At 42.3% G+C, this 14,732-nt stretch overlaps 2 protein-coding genes across 5 annotated transcripts in view; one reads left to right on the top strand and one right to left on the bottom strand.

Moving 5' to 3' along the window:
* The window catches only part of RTF1 (RTF1 homolog, Paf1/RNA polymerase II complex component), a 32,513-nt gene extending 26,948 nt beyond the window's left edge, over nucleotides 1-5,565 (bottom strand). Inside the window, 3 exon segments of the mRNA XM_072864670.1 lie at nucleotides 2,529-2,639; nucleotides 5,367-5,471; nucleotides 5,473-5,565. Coding sequence (XP_072720771.1) covers nucleotides 2,529-2,639; nucleotides 5,367-5,471; nucleotides 5,473-5,565 — 309 coding nt within the window.
* Nucleotides 5,566-5,642: 77 nt separating this feature from the next.
* Nucleotides 5,643-14,732, top strand: part of NDUFAF1 (NADH:ubiquinone oxidoreductase complex assembly factor 1) — a 16,003-nt gene continuing 6,913 nt past the window's right edge. The window contains exons 1-5 of one of the 4 annotated variants that reach the window (XM_072864391.1): nucleotides 5,643-5,898; nucleotides 7,746-8,301; nucleotides 10,181-10,366; nucleotides 11,618-11,692; nucleotides 14,241-14,711. In XM_072864391.1, the coding sequence (XP_072720492.1) occupies nucleotides 7,792-8,301; nucleotides 10,181-10,366; nucleotides 11,618-11,692; nucleotides 14,241-14,381 (912 nt within the window). In that variant the 5' untranslated portion in view covers nucleotides 5,643-5,898; nucleotides 7,746-7,791 and the 3' untranslated portion in view covers nucleotides 14,382-14,711. The other 3 variants (XM_072864389.1, XM_072864390.1, XM_072864392.1) reach the window with 3 other exon arrangements.

The following is a 14,732-nucleotide window of genomic DNA, read 5'->3' as shown; positions in this document are numbered from 1 at the left end:
GGCCACACATTGCTCCAGAGATAAAGGAACCATCTGTCTCCACACCTGCATCCAGCTTATCCCTTTGCAAAGGTGGTACTTCTTATTGCAAAGCCCTGCAGTCACTGTTATTCATCAGTCGTCAGAACAACAGTTCATAGTCAACTCAGTCACGCATGTTCCACAGACCCACCAGAAGATGGTTCAGAGCATCCCTTCTATTTCATTGCAGGCAATTCATCTTCAGTCCCTTGGCTAGGTAATTTGATTCAGACCACACAGGTACTTAAAACGTTACAGAACCCAGCATCTGCACCATGAACACCTGATGTGGCTATGAGCTTTCACAGAAGCACATTCTCACCAAGACACACAAAATATAACATTAAAGATCTACTGAAATCCCTTGGGCACCACTGTATAGATGTGGCATGATTTGTACATGCTGTTATTCTATAATTCCAAAATGCATTGTCTTTCTCTCCCCAATGCCCCCAAAACTTTCCTCCCTTTAAAAAATGCAGAATGCAGCATTAGACTCTGAAGCTCAGATTTAGGCTCCTGTCCCATAAATGGAACATAGTGACAATCCTGGAACATATAGCACTTGCTAGGAACCACAAAGGATGTGCACACTACAAAACCTGGGTGGAAGCAAATGGGTGTGATTAAGTACATTTGCCCAGGGCAACAGTTTCCATGCTTTTGCCCCGAGGTCCTCATCTTGCAGGAAGACAGTAAGACAATTTCAACTTTTAGACCCCCTCTCCCAATGCCCAAGGTTGACCAAACGTCAAACTAACCACAAGAACACTGATTAAATCCAAAGTTGTTCAAGCAGGAGTAGTGTAGTCAAGCCTAGGGATGCACACAACTGAATGACTGGCAGAAGCAGAACTGTCATAACCCAGCCTGTCTCATCCTGCTGTGACAAGCAGCAGTTCAGAATGCGTATTTCAGGCACAGGAATAGAAGCAAGTGTCCTAATTACCTCTTCTCTAAATCTTTTCCTCTTGCTGCATGGAGGTCAGAAAGAACAGAGTATCAATTAGAAATGATACACAGATTAGAAAGTATCAAATGCACATGGTGCAACAGAGATACTACCGCATCTGCAAGGTCTGTGCAAATTCATTAAGAGATACATTGTCATATTCTACATGGACAGGTAGACCTTACTTGTAGTTAGACAAGCTAAAAAAGTTTTTGAATAATATTATTTATTCTGTCAGTCTTCAGAGATAAACATGGAACAGAAACATGCTGGTCTCCACACAGCTTCAAATAAATAAGCTGCATGCCAGCAGATCAGAGCACACAGCGACAAACTGAGTGGTCACCCAATATCAAACCTAATGTCTAGTCCATCCATAATTTTCTCTCTCCTAACATCTTAAGCATATATTAGATACAAGAGTCTTTTTTTTTTTTTAGAACAGGACTGACTGAAACAGAGTTCCAAGCATATTTTCTTCAAAAATGCCTCAGAAAAAAACCTAAACCACACGTTCTTTGCACTTATTGGAAGAACTCTGCTATGCTACCAAATGCTTAATAGCTAATAGTTTATCACTGGCCTACCCTATTGGTCTTCAAATTGTCATAATGAATAATCCTTCCTGTAGTTTCAGCAAAACCCACCCCAAACAGCTCCCTGTTAAATATTTAAGAATGAATGGAATAAAGGACCTCTCTACATTGCACAGAAAGCTTGCAAACGACATTTGTAACGTTTCAAGAAAATGTTTTTATTTGAGTACCTGCCTGACCTGTTTGTCAGCTCCTCCGTTTTAATAAGCTGATGTCAATTTTCATTTATAGATGAAAGCAAAGACTTCTAACCAGCTCTATAACATAGTACTAGAACAAATAATAAAAACAGGTCTAGCAGATAAGCACTGCTATACAAGGAACTGAGAAAACCCTAGAACAAAGTAATTCTAAACTCTTCCTTGCCTCACTTTCTTCAAAAATGCCAATAAAAACACACTCCATTGCATGTTCAAATGACCAGACCAGCTAGTTGACAGTAGAGTTCTTGGAGAATCAAAGTAGCTAAATAGAACAGTTTTACCACCTGTAAAATAGTACCACCCGCCTTGACCCTTTTCCTCTCTGAGGAAGGAAGCTCTCTTCTAGAGCTGAAAACCCCTTTCCCTTGAATTCAGACTACAGCTTTAGCAGCTTCTCTGCTACTTCAACCACAAGCATTGCACAGGAAAAACACTAGTTTTAAGCAGGCAGACCACCAGACCATTCAGACCATATGAACATGGGATTAAACAGGCAGTCATCTTTTCTATAGACATTCAGACTATTGTGTATACAGTTACAATTCAAAGCATATTAATTACAAGAAAAAAAAAAAAGAAGTATTTCTGAGTACACATCCTCTAGGCTTAATAGGTGACCATCAGTTCCACTGATGGCCAGTCCCACTTTATGAAGTCAGCAGGCTAAATATATTGTATGACAAATACATTTTCACTGCTTAGGTACAATCAGACAAATAACCCATAATAAGTTCACTGATAACACAACAAACTCACCTCATCGTCACTGTCTGACGTCTCAGAGTCTGAAGATGCTGTAGGTTTGCTCACAGGTGGCTCCTTTTCTTCAGAGTCACTGCGTTTCCGTTTGGCTAATGACAAGAGCTCCTGGTGTGAAAAATTACACATTTATTTTAAAGTGTCATAATTAGTTTTACCAATCCAGGTTAGTGCACATGCACTTTCTCTGTGATATTTGAGCACATCCCAGTAACATGATTATCCCCACTAACTAAGGAACAAAGTCTACTTATGTTTCATAAATACACACACACACAATTTTAATACAACTGGATGCTACAAAAGGATTTCGAGGATAACAAGCTAGAAGTAAATACCACTACCATTACTTTCTTGGTATAAATGACATAAGACAAATACTTTCAGAGTCATGTTCATGTCTGTTTCATCTGGATTAGGTAATAATTCAAAAACATCCTAACTATATTGTGTAGCAACTACCCAAAAAGCCAAATGCCACTAAAGAGCAGCTCCTTCTTCCAAACAAAAGACATATTTGCAATTATACACTTTAAAAGGGAAATACTTTAGGCATCACCACAATGTCATGGCTGGTATTATTTAGCCAGCCTGTTCAATTCCTTTTCACTGTCCCTATATACCACAGAATGCCCTTAATGCTTTGGATAGGCACAGAGCAGGCATCAAGCTCAAAGTTTGCGAAACTAAATAGAGCTGCTCTCCTCCAAAGGAAGCACTTGCAAAGGCAACACACACCAGCACAAAGAACTAAATGGCTCTCAAATAATCTCATCATCTGCTGTTCATAGCTTGTTCCAATGACAGAAGCACTAGTATAAAACAAACATTTCTGAAGATGCATTACTGTCTTTGTAGTCCATGACACATAATTTATTCTTAAAAACATTGCTCTGGGGCTGATGAACCTTAGCTGTGAGTAGAAATACAGTCATACCAACTTCTGCAGTCTTGGAAAGTCAATACTAGATTGGTTTGCATTAGTTTTATAACTGGAAGATTATCTCCACAGCAAATGGATTACAATTTAGTAGCTCAAATGAGAACATAAAGACTGCAGAAACTGATGACCTACGCTACTTACCAACAAAGAAACCTTCCATTAGTAATGGCATTTTACAAACCTTTCTCTGAAGAAGGCATGCAACATCAACAGAGCACATTTGTGCAATTAACAGTTCTCTTCAGGAAGCTCCTGATGTTTTCTACAATCTTTTCTAGAATTTCTCTCTCACAACTGTCTCTAAGTAGTTCTTCAACCCAGATTACCTCCCTGGCATATTTACCACTACTTTTATTCCAAGCAATTTTCCTTCTTTCTTTCTACCCTTGTCCTGTTTTCCAAGATACTATATTAGAAAAGCTCCTACTCCTTTGATTCAACAAGCCTAGATTGCCAAGGGAAGCTGTCAAACATTTAACCTACAGGAGCCCCACTCAGTATACTCTCATCCTTAAATCACACCACAAAAACATTGCTTTCCTGCTATCTCTAATCTGCATCCTTGCACATACATATCCCTGCTGTTATAGTGGCTACAAACAGCTCAGTGGAAGAAGCAGCACCTACTACTCAGGTACAGATGCCCATGCATGCTTCCAGGGAACGATGGAACAGTTGCAGAACCATGCAGTTATTCCTACCACCATCACTCTGTTTGCCTGATCTACGCTAGATCTAGTCCAACTCTTTCTATTTGCAAGCTCTGAAGAAACTATCAAACTAATATACTAGTGGTGAGATGTTGGCAGCTCTAAAGACTCTAGAGGCATGCAAGATCAACAAAATCAAGGCATGCTCTGCTCCAGTATATTTGTCTAACAGAGCCTCTGATTTGATTTTTCTGAAGCTCCAAGCTGCAAAAATATTTTTGAGAGTTTGGGAAGGCTTTTTGTTACAACATAGCAACAGCTTCTATATTAAAAACCCTGAAGGTCCAGCACATAAATTACATCAGACTTGTAGGCTTCAGCATATTTAACCAGCCAAACTTCTCCCCGGCACAAGCACTGCCACACAAGCTGTAACACAATTCACCTATAATGTCTTTATGTACCATTTGGATCACATCATCAACACCTGCTACACCAAAAGATGAGTCTTTGAAAGCAGCCCCCTCTAAAGAGGAAGACGCCCTCTTTGCAAGCCCTGACATGGTTAAACTGATGCCAGACATCACACTTCCAATCCCAAGAGATGCCCTGATGATAAATACATACTTCCCCTTGTAATATCTACAGGCTTCTAACTCCATGCAGTTTCCCATCAACAGAGCTCCTCCAGCTCGGTCGCTAAGATTGAGGAGGGAGCATTAAACAGGCATTAACAACCGCCCCTGGAGCCCGCCTGCCCTGAGGAGCTCACCGGGCCAGCGGGAGACAGGGACCTGACACGCTGCTTTCCCTAACAGCTCTCCCTGCGTGCGAAAGCAGCTCAGAAAAGTTGCCCAGCCCTTTGGGCCTCTTCCCCCACTACCCGCGGGGTGACGACCGCCGGCTGCCAGGCCCCGCTCCTCCCTCCTCAGGGCCAAACCGCCCCGGAGCATCGCCCCTCCGTCCCGCCGAGCGCCGCCCTCCTGCAAGCACCGGGCCCGCTGCAAAGAGCCCCCGAAACCCGCCAACGCGGGCCGCCTGCCAGAGGCAGGCCAGGGACCCGCCGGAGGGGAGCGGGCTCTCTGCACGGAGGCCGCAGGGGCCCTCATCGGGGTGAGGGGAGCGACGGCGGCGCGCAACCCCCGAGCGGGAGTGAGGGGACGAGGGAGGGATGGCGGCGCCAAGCCCTGCGCGGGCCCGGAGATCCCAGGCCCCGCGTCCGGGCCGGGCCTCCCCGCGCACCTGATCTAGGTTCTCCTCGCTACCGCTATCCTCAGTATCGGAGTCGATAAGGACGCGGCCTTTCCGCTTCTTCACCATGGCGGAGCCGGCTTTCCCCCCCCCTCCCCGCCCCGGCGCCGACGGCGGCGGCGCGGCGCTCACAGCGGCCCGGCCTGCCCCGCGCCGCCCGCCCGACCGGGACACAAAGGGCACCGCGCATGCGCACCGCGCCGGGGCGGGAAGGAGGGCGGGGCCGCCGCCCGTGAGGGGCGACGGGCGAGGAGGAGGCGGCAGCGGAGGCAGCGGACGCGGCAGCCGCTGCCGCCTCCTCCTCGCCCGTCGCCCCTCACGGGCGGCGGCCCCGCGCTGAGGGCGGTTTACCGGCCCCATCAGCGTTTATTCGATCTATCCCACCGACATGTTCCTCACAAACAGGCATCTCCCCCCTCAGCCTCTCTTTAAACGCAAAGATATTTGCGAATAAGCTGCTCGGCACCGTGCAGCGGCATCTCCGCGCCCACAGAGTGGAGGGAAGATTTCGCCTCCGCCGCCGGTGAGGGCGGGAGCTCGGTGGCTATCGCCGCCGGCGGAACCTGAGTGGCGCGGTGCGCGTTTCCCCGCCGGGCCCGGAAGCGGTGGGACCCGGCGGTAACGGCGGGAAGGTGAGGCGGTGCCTCAGCGACGAGGAGTCTGCTGGTCAAGGCGGGGCGGGGCGGGGGAGGTGTCGAGGCGGCCGCTTTTGCGGAGAGGCCGCTATCGCCTGTCGCGTGTCCCGACCTCCCCTCTGCCCTCCGGGCTTGAGGAAGGTGGGCAGAATCCGGGCCCGGTGCCCAGGCCGCGGCGCGGTTCACTGTGGGGGTGCGGTGAGGTGCAAGCGAGACCGTCCCTGGAAGCCGAGGTTTTGTAACTGCTGGGCGGTGAATCGGTGCTGGCGTTAGATCGGCGTGCTGGTAAAACGTTGTGTAGGGACAAAATTCGGGCAAAAGTAAGATTTATTAAAACTTCCTATTTTCTTCTTCTTGGTACTCGGAGGAAACAAGGGCGAGTCTGTGCTGAGCAGGGTTCAGCTTGACTGCGGGCTGCAGCTTTTCTGTACCTTTTCTTTCTGCTGGTTATGTTTTGGTTTGGGGCAGGTTTGCAGGCGGGGCCCAGCAATGGCCCGGGTCACTGTGCAGGCTCTCGTTGCTTTCATGGTGTGTGCTTCACCTTAGTACCAAGGGACATGAAAGCCCTGCGCATGGGTTTTCTTTTTTTGGGAACTTGCCTTCTGTCTTGCTGAGTGTGCGACAGAGAAAATGTGACTTCCTTCGATGTGGTTTTAGTCCACGGTGCATAGCTTAATCAGAGTGTGAGAATAATAGTAGTGAATTTTACTGTGAGTAAAGGAAGGTATGTGGCATATAGAGAACATATGTGGGATGACTGGCTCCATTCTTAAAATCTCAGAGAAGGTGAACTGATTTAACATCATTTTAGGATTTATTCTGTGGCAAAAAAAAAAAAAACCACAAAAACCAAAACCAGGCAACTAGTCTGTCTAATTTTATGAGTCAGAGATAATAGCCTTGTACAGAACATTACGGCTGTCCCTTATGACCTGGAGAGTAGCAATGTGGCATAGCTCTTCCTACCAGCAGTGATGCAGAGAGAAGCAAAGAGAAGTTTTTCAGATTTTTTCCAAAATTTTATAAAAAAACCCCTATTGAATTGTAGTCTTTCATGTTAAATGCTTTGGTCTTTGCAAACCTCTCTGTAATTGTAAACCAGATACATTGAGAGGGCAAGGGGCTGGATGACTTATGAAAGAAACATGTAGTATGGCTGCTGTAGGACTTCATATCTGAAAAATCTTGTCGTCTGTGATTGTCATATGAGACTGTCATTCTGGTCCATATGGCAACAGGGTCTACTAGTTGTGAATTTGTGATTTTCTTGCAGGGGATAATACTTCATAGTTATATAGATGCCATCTTTTAGAAACATTCTTCTTGAGGTTGTTTTTGCTAGTATTAGTCATAATACCTAAAGTTGCTTATAGTGAAAGGGATGAACAGGAATTGCTTTTTTCTATTTCCAGTTTTATTTGAAGTATTTTACTTAGTTTTTCTTATTTGCATGGATGTTTCGCATCACGGGGGCGAGGGAGACAAGACACGTAGGGTAGAAATCATTAAGTAAACTAGAACTCTGAGGAAGTGTAATGCTTGATGTTATTTTTTATTCCTTTTCCCAATGGCTTAGATTTCTAGTTAATATCTGTTTTAAAAATTAAACAGTGTTACAAGCATCCTATATGTAATTTTTAAAATCTTTTCTCTTTTTCATTGAAGGTGGAGATAAACTATGGTAACTAAAGTACGATAGTTCTGGATGCTAATTTTATTGTTAAATTCATTTCAGACCTGTTAATTGCCTTACTGGAAGTGAATTCTTCAAGTTTACCAATATGGCTCTGACTGCTACGTTGCTGAACAGTGTTTTTTTACGTGGTAGATGCTGCAGGCGCAAAGTTTTGCACCCCTTACTTGGACCTCTCCTCAGCAATTCCATGTCAAAATTGTATAGCAGCTACAGGAGGCCAGGGTCACAGCCTGAGAAAAAACCAACTTGGCAAAATATTGATTTCAGTTTTAAGAAAGGCATTGATGTCTTAAAGACTCAGCTAAGCATGCTGAAGAAGGAGACCAAAGATTACTTAATAGGACCTGGAGGCCATCCATTCAGTCAGTACCTGTTGGAACAGACAAGGGTGTTGTGGGAGTTTCGGAGCCAAGAAGATTTAAATAAATGGGTTATTTCCTCTGATGTAGAGATTGGAGGGAAAAGTGAAGTTTACCTCAAACTGGGTAGGAATAACCAGGCTGCTCTGCTGTATGGAACCCTCAATACGGAAGTACCTCGTGATGGGGAGACAAAATACAGTGGATATTGTAGTATGAGAGCTAAACCGCCAGTGGTAAGTACAGCTTCATGTTTGCATAGCTTCTGTTATTTAATCAAAGAGCATTTTTGTGTAACCCCAGTGACAACAGGTGGACTGTTATTTACTGCGGTTGAAACTGGTCACTTCCAGGAGTATTAAATATTCCTTCAGGGATGTAATTGTTGCTGTATCCTTTGACCTGGAAGGAACTTAAACAACTTCTTGGATTTTGTTTTCCTTTCTTAGAAAGGAGTAGTATGTGTTTGATCATTTACTTATGTACAATAGGGCATCCACTCACTAAGACAGCCCTGTTTGCAGCCTCCTTGCAAATGAAGGATCTGTAATGAACCTTTATATCCAAAATTGGTATGATTAAAATAGAAGTCTCTCTAAATTTGGAGTTAATTGAATGTGTCATAAGGACAAATTTTCTGGGCTTTAACTTGGCCTATTCATCAAACTTGGTTTAGGTGAATGAGCTCATCTTTTTTTCTCACAGGAACAGAAAATAATGCTTTGAAATGTACTTTTTAAAGGTCTGACTCCTACTGACTCCTCAGAAAAAGAGATACAAATCTTTGATAGCTCAGAATTGAGCAGAACCAGAAATGGATGTGCTTATTATTGATACTGCTTGTTTCATTCCTTATTTTTAAGCACCTTTAAAAGCAAAGGAACATTTTGACTCAGTGTATAAAATGCTTAACTTTTTAGTCCATTCTATTGGTTGTGACTTGGCACAAGTACACAGGTAAAATCTTTTCTGGGCCAGAAACTTGGAGAGCAGAGAATATGAGCGAGCAAAATCCATGGGCAAATGAGAGGCAGATGGACACTGATTAAAATGGTGACACTGGGTCAGGGAAGTGGAACAGTAAGTTGAATCTCACCTGACTTAAATTCCCAGGACTGCTCCTGGCTTGTGCAAATGTGACTCAAACTTTCACCTCCTAATTCTGAAGTAGTGGAGTGTATCAGTCCATCTTTATAATGCAGTTTGAAATCAGAGAGTGAAAACATAAATACGAAGGCTCTTCTTTATTTAAGTAAAAAGGCTCAAAACTGGCAAAACCATAAAATCAAGTAGCCACAGCCCTTGTATTAATGTATTGATGATCTACTCATCCTGTTAACTATAAGATGAGCTGGTAGAAGGAGAATTGAAAGGTAACCGTAGTAGTGCTGTAAAATAAAGGGGAAACCTCTGAATTTTTGGTGCTAATTTTGACTTGATTTAAGCAATTCTGGCCAAGAATGGCTCTGACCCCGCCCCCATCACTCCAAGTGACCTCAGTGTAGTTCTCTGAAGACTCTTGGATCTGCCTATGTGCAAATCACAACACTGGGACTTTTAAGATCTTTGGAAAAAAATGCAGTTGAGAATTAGACACGCTTGCAATCCATATCGTTATGCACAGTTAATGGCAAAAAGTGTTGGAAAACATTGTTTCCAGTGCTTATGTCAGTCATCAATAAGGGAAGTTATCACAGGGGATAAATTATCCCACTTCTTCAATTTCTTGTAATCACCTCTGAATAATCTAGTACTGACCACAGACTATTAAACTTACTGATCCATCGCTATAGCGTTTGTGTCCTTGGCTGGTAGGGAATTTGATCCTAGGAAGGAGGTCTGATTTCTGATAGTTACAAGATTGTGGTTTATAATTAAAACATGAGTCCTCAGAGTGGTGATACTGCAATTTGTGGGCTCTAATACAGTGCTGAAGGAAATTCAGTGAGATCAGCAGCTACTATGATGAAAGAGTAACGCAGTTTTCACTATATCGCAGTAGATATTATTTGACATAATAAAGAGGGCAGTGATCAAAGCAATAGTGCTCTGTTCTTCATAATGGAAGTTACCCTTTATTAAGGAGGGATAATTCTATTTATTAATAATTTATAGGGATCATTTGCTAGGAAGAAGTATTATGACTGGTCAAACTTCAACAGTCTGTATTTACGCGTCCGTGGCGATGGCAGACCTTGGATGATAAACATTTATACAGACCCTTACTTCTCTCATCAAAAGGATGACCTCTACAACTACTTCATGTTCACCCGAGGAGGCCCGTACTGGGAGGAAATAAAGGTGAACTAACACGTCTTTCAAACTTACGAAACTGTCTTGGGGTCCTGGCCATAGCTCTGTGGAAGGGGAATTTTCAAGTCACAGTTTGTGGCTATTGCCGTCGATTCAACAACGTTTCTGTTGTGTATCCTTATACAACAGACATGTGCGTTTGGCTTGGGAGTTCCCAAAACTGTAAATCAATGGATTGTGGGAGGGCACACTGTCAATTGTATTAAAAATTTGATCCACCATACGTTCATCTAAACGTCTGCTGTTAGCTATTACTGGAGTAAGAGAATAGATACAGCGATTGAAGCGTAGCAGGTGTTGCCAGGAATATTCTCTGTGATAACCGTTTTATCTGTAATACAAAAGGATGTAGGTTGGTGTAGGATTTGTACCCTGCAGCAGGATTTGCTTCACCCACTGACTTGCTGGAGTCAGTCAGAGACTCAAAGATGTGGTTTGTCACTTATGGCCTTTGAATCTGTGACGCAGAATACTATTTGTAAGAAATGGGAGTTTTGGCTCTTTTCTGATGAAACTTGGGGAACTTTTGTAATTTGCTGATGACAACATTAAGGAGGTTTGCACATCCTTATGAATTGGTGTTCAGCGCTTCGTAATACTGTTGTCCAGTCAGGTGAGAACAGCCCACTGTTTCACAGATGAGGAGTCAGGAGGATGAAAATCAGTGTGTCATTGCTGGCTTGCATGTTTTCCTCTCACCCATGCTAGCCAACCCTCCTGTTTCCTATCTTTTATGGCAGCCCCTCCTCTTTCTTGCTCCCGCTGCCTTCAAAGTCATTTTTACATTATTCTGAACTGCTTTGCTGGAGTACTGATGTCTCAGTATGAAGTTTGCACTATGAAATACACAGCTTGGGTACGGACGAGCTGTCAATATACATGCGTGCTAGACTTTTCCTTAATTTCTATTTTATGCTGACATTATTGGAGGTAGATACTCTAGATGTAAACAGCCACCTTCTGTGCTGCAGCCTCTCGTTGTGTCCCAACAGGGTAACAATCCTGCACAACGGCTACAAACGGCCACCACAGAACAGCGTGGGGCTGGAGCTGGCTGCGAGTGGTTAATGAAAGGATTAATGTGGCCCATTTCTCTGTGCCAGTTCTATGTACCCAACTAGTCCTGGTACCAGCTGTAGCAGAGTATTATTTCATTTACTAAGGCAGGCTTTTTATTTCTTAAGTTTTTATTCTATGTACTGGTGACACTAAAGTCTGGTTTGGTTTTGTTTCTGTCAGATTCCATTCTCCAAATTCTTTCTCTCCAGTCGGGGAAGAGTCCAGGATGACCAGCATCCTATCTGGTTAGACAAGGCAAGTTTTGTATACGCTTTAGCTGTCTGAAATATCCTTTAAGATTATATTGTCATGGTATAGATAGTTTACAAATCCTTTAATGTTTGTGAATTTGAAATTGAAGGGCCTCTTCTTGTTATACTTATTCTTGTGTGCTTGCCTTTGCATTTAAATTACCCTACTTTGTGATAGCAGCATCAGTTTACTTCACAGTAGCTCCAAAAATATTTTTAAGAGATCTAGGTAACCAAGAAATACCTCACAACTTACTTGGCTTTTGAAAAAAAAAAAAAATTTTTTTTGAGGAGTGATCAAAGTGACTAAAATCTAAAGTGCCGGTTGGCACAGTACTGTCCAAAATAATAGTATCAAGTACCAAGTAAGTATCATAAACTTCCTTCCTGACAGAATACTGTAGGGGATATCATATTGTGAGATTTTATGTGAGGATATACTCTTATCAGTGACCTTGATGGTGAGCAGTAAACTGATGTATTTATAGGCTCTTTTTTAGGTTTTTTCCAGGCTTTCTAGTCTAAGTATTAAGTAAATGTGTTGAATATTTTTTTTTTTTCTTCAAAAAGGTAGACTAATTCACCCTTTCACGGGAGGCAACATGTTGGAAAAAATTGTTTCTGTATCTTTTTTTTTTTCTTTTAAATTTCAGTGGCCATCCTGTCTGTAACTGAGGGCAGCTTAATACCCAGTGGCTACCAAAAGGAAAACAAATAATGTTAGAAATATACATGGGGAGAAAATAAAAGGCCCATTACTTGAATCAGTGTTAGTCACCTGGAATGTTGCATTCAGTTTCTAATTTCCTTAATGGGGAAAAAAAAAATCAGGAAAAATTTGAGGGCAATTCAGTGATTGGCAGCATGAAAACAATCTGTTTTAAAACAGAAGTTGAGGCTGTAGGAAGCATATGAATGATATGAAGAAGGTTGATCAACTACAAGAAAAAATATACTTAATGGAAGAAAGTTGTTATAAAAGGCCTGTGTTTAAATACAGACACTGAAGAATTTATCAGGATTTGGAATGTACAGTCATTCACAATGGTAAATGAAGACATGAAGTTGTATATGGGGTGTTTAAAAATATTTACCAGGAGTTAAAGGGACAAAATGATACTTGATCTAAGCATCCTCCACTTAATTTTCATTCCTTGTTATCTTATGCTTAGCATTTCACAGTAGAAGCTATGCACTTGCATATAATATGAAGTGTAATTTTACAAATGTATTTTAAAGAAACCTAAAAATAGGGGAAGCGGCGTGAAGGTAATTAAAGAAATCTTGATAAAATGTCTTGGTCCCTCATGGTACTACTGTACATTTTCCCAGGAACCAGGAAAGGCATTGTTAAACAGGAATAAAAAGGCAGGAAAGAGCCAATGTATCTAGGGCTTGCAAAGGAATGAATTCTTCAGAGCAGAGAGTTTAGGTGACTCCCATAGTCATCTATAACAATATGAACCAGAAAGATGGAGCTTTAAAAACTCCCCAGGCTCCACAAGCCAAGGGGCTGATTGTAGAGCTTGCTTCTGGGGAAGAGACGGCATTTAAAACATTAGAACGATCTGAGAGGAATGTCAATGCATTTAATTTCTTTAGCTTTGTTCTATTATTTATTTAGCATACACTTGCAATCTATTTTTAGCCTCAGCCTGCAACTATTCAACTTTATCTGACACATCCTAGGCATTATTTTCCTGCATGTACAGCAGTCCTTAAAATCATGGGTACGGCTTGGACCTGCACTTGTAGCAGGGCTTAGGGGCAGCTAGAGCTTAATAGGTGGCCTGCCACTGGTGACCCACCTTGTTTGAGAACTGCTAGCACTGGAGCCTCCAAAAGGTGATTGCTGGCATGTAGGAGCTGAGAGTGGTTTCAGGCAAGCCGCAGGCTAACAGGAAACATGCCTGAGCTACATGGATTTTTATGGAATTCATTAGTTAGAATAAAAATTATTTTTTAAAAAAAACAGATTAGTGGAGGACATTAGGGGAAAGGATGTTCTTATAGTATAAGAACATTATTCTAATTGAGACACAGTGGCTAAGAACCTTGCCTTAATATAAAACTCGGCAACAAAATTTCGTGCATTTTTAAAATGTCTGTTTTGCTGCACTTTCACACTATACCAGGTGTATGACTTGATCTAGAATGAAAGTTCCCTTCCATCCTTACTTACATTCTGTTTGTTTACTGCTCACATAAGAATTGTAACAGACTTTATGAAAATGTGCTTGTACGCCCAATCATGATGAAACTGGCCATACACAAACCTTGAAGGATAAAAACTGCAGTGTTGCTTTAGGCTCAGGCCATTTCTAGAAAAGGGTTCAACACAGTGGTAGAAAGGCAAACATGAAGTACGTTCCCACTGGGGTCTGCATTGAAAATGTGGTAGTGAAGTGTTCAAGCCTTAAGAAATAATGCTGTACTTTGAACAAATACCACTGTTTACAGTGGGTGGCCATGAATTGTTTGTAAAATATGGAAGTGGTAGATACAATTGTATCATTATAAATACTGTTCTAATGCACATATCTTTTAATTAGATTAGTACCCTTGGATTCACAATCGGAGATAAAGTAGATGGTCCATTCCAGCTGGAGATTGATTTTATTGGCCTGCTAAACGATAGAGCTCATACAGAAGAATTTGCCTATGAAACATACAAAAAGAATCCTGAAGTCTAAGTTGGGCTGGTGTCTTTTGGGACATTTTTCAGATGCTTGGTTCATTTTTATAAAACATTTCTTAACGTGTGACTTACAACAACTTGAAGATTCTGTGTAAACACTAAAAAGATAAGTGCATGAAGTGTTGACTGTAGTGACACCGTTGGCATCTTTGAGCAGCCAAATACAGAATCCTGGAGAGACTGTACATACACAGACTGGAATATAGCCTGAGGAGAGTTGTGTGCATTCTTACAAAGTAGTAACTGTTGACTGGGCAAGTTTTAGCTTCTGGCCTGACCTTTACAGAAATAAAAGTATTTAATGAGCTTGGTGTAGTTTTTTTGTACAATAGTTTCATTTTCTACA

The sequence above is a fragment of the Ciconia boyciana genome, chromosome 6, assembly GCF_034638445.1.
Source record: "Ciconia boyciana chromosome 6, ASM3463844v1, whole genome shotgun sequence".
Lineage (NCBI taxonomy): Eukaryota > Metazoa > Chordata > Aves > Ciconiiformes > Ciconiidae > Ciconia > Ciconia boyciana.
Note: the sequence above shows the minus strand (reverse complement) of the source record. Positions and strands in the feature narration are given on the sequence as shown.